This window comes from Mesoplodon densirostris, chromosome 9 (assembly GCF_025265405.1).
Source record: "Mesoplodon densirostris isolate mMesDen1 chromosome 9, mMesDen1 primary haplotype, whole genome shotgun sequence".
NCBI lineage: Eukaryota > Metazoa > Chordata > Mammalia > Artiodactyla > Ziphiidae > Mesoplodon > Mesoplodon densirostris.
The window spans coordinates 53,059,314-53,064,151 of NC_082669.1; the positions used below are offsets into that span (position 1 = coordinate 53,059,314).

A 4,838-nucleotide genomic window follows, 5' to 3' on the forward strand; every position below is an offset into this window, starting at 1 on the left:
GTTGTGCTAAAACTAGTTGGACGAGTTAGGGTGTTGCTGCTGCTCCTGAGGCCCTGGCCAATGGAACCCGATCCACCCCGCTGTGCGTAAGCGCGCAATTAAGGATTTAACCAAGGCTGTGCTGCGCCTCAGCCAGCAGTCAGCCTGCCGGAGACAGAGCCTCCAAGACTCCCAGCCTCCTCCTCGCCGCCGCCGCCGCCGCCGCCTCTCCTCCTCCTCCTCCTCCTCTTCCTCCTCCTCCTCCCTCGCTCCCACAGCCATGTCTGCTTAGACCAGAGCAGCCCCACGGCCAACTCGGGCAGCCGCCGCCGCAGAGCAGCAAGGACAACCGCCGCCGCCAGCGAGCGATGACAGGAGTGTTTGACAGAAGGGTCCCCAGCATCCGATCCGGCGACTTCCAAGCCCCGTTCCAGACGTCCGCAGCCATGCACCATCCGTCTCAGGAATCGCCAACTTTGCCCGAGTCGTCGGCTACCGATTCCGACTACTACAGCCCCACGGGGGGAGCCCCGCATGGCTACTGCTCTCCTACCTCGGCTTCCTACGGCAAAGCGCTCAACCCCTACCAGTACCAGTACCACGGCGTGAACGGCGCCGCCGGCAGCTACCCCGCCAAAGCTTACGCCGACTACAGCTACGCCAGCCCCTACCACCAGTACGGCGGCGCCTACAACCGCGTCCCGAGCGCCACCAGCCAGCCAGGTACGGGGGCTGGGGGTGGGGACCGACACAGGGGGAGCCAGGATCAGGGAGGAGCGAGATGCGGTGGGAGATCCGGGGCCGCGCCGTCCACTGCAGTGCGGGCGCACCCGGCGGAAGGGAATGGGGGCCGGGACTCTGCAACCAAGAGAGGTTCCCGAGCCAGCATTTTACAGATTCTTAGTAGACGAAGCCTGCGGGGGAGCTCGGACTAGCGTCTCTCCTCTTTGGTACCCTCGGGCGACCCCTCAGCGGCTGGATTCCCAGCTTGCCCGGTCGGAAGCCGGCGAAGCTGGAAAGCGGGTAGGGGTGGAGAGAGGAAAGAATCAACCAGCCTGAGCGGCGTTTACGTAATGAACGGAAGGTTATTTGCTGGATGTTAGGGTAAACGTGCTCGAGGAGTGGGAGTGGAAGGCTGCCTCAAAGACTCTGCGGGGATTAGTGTGAGAGCAGCCGCGAGCCAGCGTGGTGTGGGTACCCGGAGCGCGCGGGGCGGGGTGGGGGCCGGAGAGCTGTAGCCCGCCAGAGGAAGAGCGCGCCGAGAGCCTTGCGGTTTCTCCAAGGCATTTCCCAAAACAAAAAGCCATTTGAAGGCGGAGGAGGGTTGCTGAAGGGTCACGTTATTGGAGCAATATTTTTTTCTTTCTCCCTTAGGTGCCTACAATTTGTTTCTCCTTCCCATCTCCTTTTGCGTCTGCCTTGAAACGTAGTTGGAGAGTTTAAGAGGGTTAGTGAGCTTGGGCAGTAACAGAGGTATGAGGTCTCCTAGGAGAGGTTTTGCTGGTCAGGTTTGATCTCTTCCCACCAGCACATTAATAATCCTGCTAATATTAGCATCCCCTGCTCTGGCAGAATCGAGACCACAGCCCTCATCCTCCACCCTTCCTCTCCTAGGAGCTCGCCACACACACACACACACACACACACACACACACACACACACACACACACTCTCTCTCTCTCTCTCTCTCTCTCTCTCTCTCCGAGGAGAGGTTCTCCGCCCCTTGCAGAGATGGGCACTTTTGATAAGATGGTACTTTTGTGAAAGGGGACTTGTGGCCCCAGGGCACGTTTGTAAAACACGCGTTCTGAGAGTCTTTTTTCTCCCAAGTCTATACTCACAATTCTGCTAAATTCGTCCTGACTTGCCGCCCCTTTCCTACGAAAACACCCCACCGCGGATTCCTTTTTAAATTGTATTGGAACTATAACTCCTGATAAACTTTAAAAGACTGCGGGGAGGGGGGGCGGGTGGAGGGGGGAGGCGTGTCTTCGTTCCTTTCAGTGTCTCTGAACTTCGTGCATAAATGAAAGATTTTTTTTCTTTTGGCCAAGAACTTATTAAGTCTATTTGTAAAAGAAACCAGACACATCTGTGCCCTCGCAGATCTGCAGGGAGATTATGGGGGCTGCATAATCGGCCCTCTGTCTGCGGCGGCTCGGACGGCTTGCTGCTGAATTGAAGGAGCATAGTTTGCTTGTGGGTCTTTGAACTTTGGAGACCTCGGTTAGCGTCTTCCCTGCCCATGCGTCTGGCCTCTGCGGGCGCCCGAACAGACGCTGACATAAGGGGGGCCGCGGCCCGGGGCCTCCCCCTTGAATCCCCGGGAGCGGCTGGCCAGACTCACCCAAGAAACGTCGGTGAACACAGGGTGGGCTTGAAAACGAATCCGGGTGAAGCAGGAACCGCTGCAAGGGCTAAATCCCGGACGCCGAGAAAGGAGTTTTGCTGTACAAGGCGCCTTGCACAAACCCAGGAGAACCTGAATAAACAGAGTAGGGAATTAATCAGGCTACCTGGTTTTTCCACGATGGGGAGGGAGGGGTCTCGTGAAGCAAAGGTGGTGATATGGGGGAAAGAGAGTGAAGGCTGCGTGGTAATAAATTCAAGGGCTGTATTTGCAAGTTCTGCAAAAGGGCCATTGTCTGCCGACAACTCTAACCGGGTCTGTTTTGATTATTTAGAGAAAGAAGTGGCCGAGCCCGAGGTGAGGATGGTGAACGGCAAACCAAAGAAAGTTCGTAAACCCAGGACTATTTATTCCAGCTTTCAGCTGGCCGCGTTACAGAGAAGGTTTCAGAAGACTCAGTACCTCGCCCTGCCCGAACGCGCCGAGCTGGCCGCCTCCCTGGGACTGACGCAAACACAGGTAAATCCGGCCGCGGCTGGGCCAGAGCCCCGCCTGGGCTGCAAGCCTGGCTTGGCCGCGGGGTTCGGTCCCGGCGGGCTGGAGCCGAATCAATAGGGCCCGCGACAAACTCACAGACAGTAAGACACTGACCCCGCGCCCTTCCCTTTAGGAGTCAGGCCGGGTGTCGCCGCCGTGCGACGGTAGGGATGGGAGGGAGACCGCGTTCATCCCGAGATGCAAGCCCCACCCCTTCGAGCCTCGGGCGTTGAGGGGCCGGTTTCCTAGGTTGGAAACAAGGGGAGGGTTGTTCCTAGGACACTCTCGAAGCTTTGAGAAACTGTCTGGTTCTCTGCACAATGCAGAGCCTCTCGGGATGAGCGGGGCCTGGCGGGTTCTCGGTGGTCTTAGGCCGCGCGCAAGCCGGGAACTTCGCCTGCAGCCGGAAGAGCTGACGGGTCACGCCCTGCGCCTGCGGAGCTTTAGGCCGCAGCAGCCTGACCTTCCGAGGTGGGAGGGCGCGGTTGTACGGGGAAATCTGCCCTGGATCTTCCCGTTCCCTTCACTCCCACCCCAGCCCCACGGGGGTCTTTGGAAGAATAAAGAATGTCATCGGAGACGAGGGAGTGAAAGGGGTCGGTCGGGAAACGGGGAGACCGCTCCTAGTCCGCCACATTAGCGCGCGCGCGCGTAGCCGGTCCCGCGCCCCTAGCTCACCGGGCCCTGGCGGTTGTTCTGGAGACGTTCGCGGCGCCGCTTTGCAGGCGCTCCGCGCAGGCCTACCCGTGCGCGCTCGCGGCCGCGGACACTGGCGCCCCTCCCCTGGCCCCAACAAAAGACAAAAGCCTGGGGGTCCTGCCCCAGCAGCAGCCAACAGGGCGCCCTCTGGGGCCCGAGATGCAGGCTTTGCCCCCGGCCCAGCCCCTTGACCGTGGGCCGAGAGCTGCGGGGAGACGCCAGGGCCTGGCCTCCTGGGGGCCGAAATCGCCTCCAGTTGCCGCCCTGGGGGAGGCGCGCGGGCAGCCTCTGAGTGTCCCGGTAACGTGTGCCTTTGTTCCCCCACCCAGGTGAAAATCTGGTTTCAGAACAAAAGATCCAAGATCAAGAAGATCATGAAAAACGGGGAGATGCCCCCGGAGCACAGCCCCAGCTCCAGCGACCCTATGGCGTGTAACTCGCCTCAGTCTCCGGCGGTGTGGGAGCCCCAGGGCTCGTCCCGTTCGCTCAGCCACCACCCTCATGCCCACCCTCCGACCTCCAACCAGTCCCCCGCTTCCAGCTACCTGGAGAACTCAGCTTCCTGGTACCCGAGCGCGGCCAGCTCAATCAATCCCCACCTGCCGCCGCCCGGCTCCTTACAGCACCCGCTGGCGCTGGCCTCCGGGACACTCTATTAGACCGGCCGCTTTCTCTTGCTGTCTTTTTTGGGACTACTGTGTTTTTGCTGTTTTAGAAAATCATTTTTTTAAAAAGGAATTCATATGGGGAAGTTTGGAAAACAGAAACAAAAAAGATTCATGTGTAAAGCTTTTTTTGCATGTAAGTTATTGCATTTCAAAGGACCCCGTTCCCCCTTTTTTTACAGACGAACTTTTTTTGCGCAACTGTGGACACTATCAATAGTGCCTTGAAATCTATGACCTCAAATTTTCAAAAGACTTTTTTCAATGTTATTTTAACCATGTAAATAAGTGTAGATAGAAGAATTAAACTGTATATTCTGGATAAATAAAATTATTTCGACCATGAAAGCAAAATGCTTCTAAAAAATACTCCATTTGCCCCACTTATAATGCGCTAGTGACATTTTGTGCAGGCAATTAAAGGAAGACAAACTCTGCAGAGATCCAACAAGGCAAAAGGGAAAACAGAAACTGGGGGCTGTGTAGATGCAGAACTGTAGATGTGTATACGTTGGATGCTGTACTTTATATGTCTATATACATATGTGGCCTGTTTAGAGTACTGCCACATAATATACATTTAGGTGTTTTTTGGCCTAACCACAAA

The 4,838-nt window shown here is 57.0% G+C and overlaps 1 protein-coding gene across 1 annotated transcript; it reads left to right on the forward strand.

Annotated features, from left to right (window-relative positions):
• The first annotated feature begins 216 nt into the window (after positions 1-216).
• DLX5 (distal-less homeobox 5) lies at positions 217-4,320 on the forward strand. The gene is made up of 3 exons (XM_060108511.1): positions 217-702; positions 2,665-2,849; positions 3,896-4,320. Exons 1-3 carry the CDS (start codon positions 348-350, stop codon positions 4,223-4,225), a joined length of 870 nt encoding a protein of 289 aa, XP_059964494.1. The 5' UTR covers positions 217-347; the 3' UTR covers positions 4,226-4,320.
• Positions 4,321-4,838: the final 518 nt, after the last annotated feature.

Coding starts and splice junctions, on each gene's coding strand:
- DLX5 (XM_060108511.1), top strand. CDS start 348: ATGACAGGAGTGTTTGACAGAAGGGTCCCCAGCATCCGATCCGGCGAC. Junction 703..2,664: donor GAGCGCCACCAGCCAGCCAG/GTACGGGGGCTG, acceptor TTGATTATTTAG/AGAAAGAAGTGGCCGAGCCC. Junction 2,850..3,895: donor TGGGACTGACGCAAACACAG/GTAAATCCGGCC, acceptor TCCCCCACCCAG/GTGAAAATCTGGTTTCAGAA.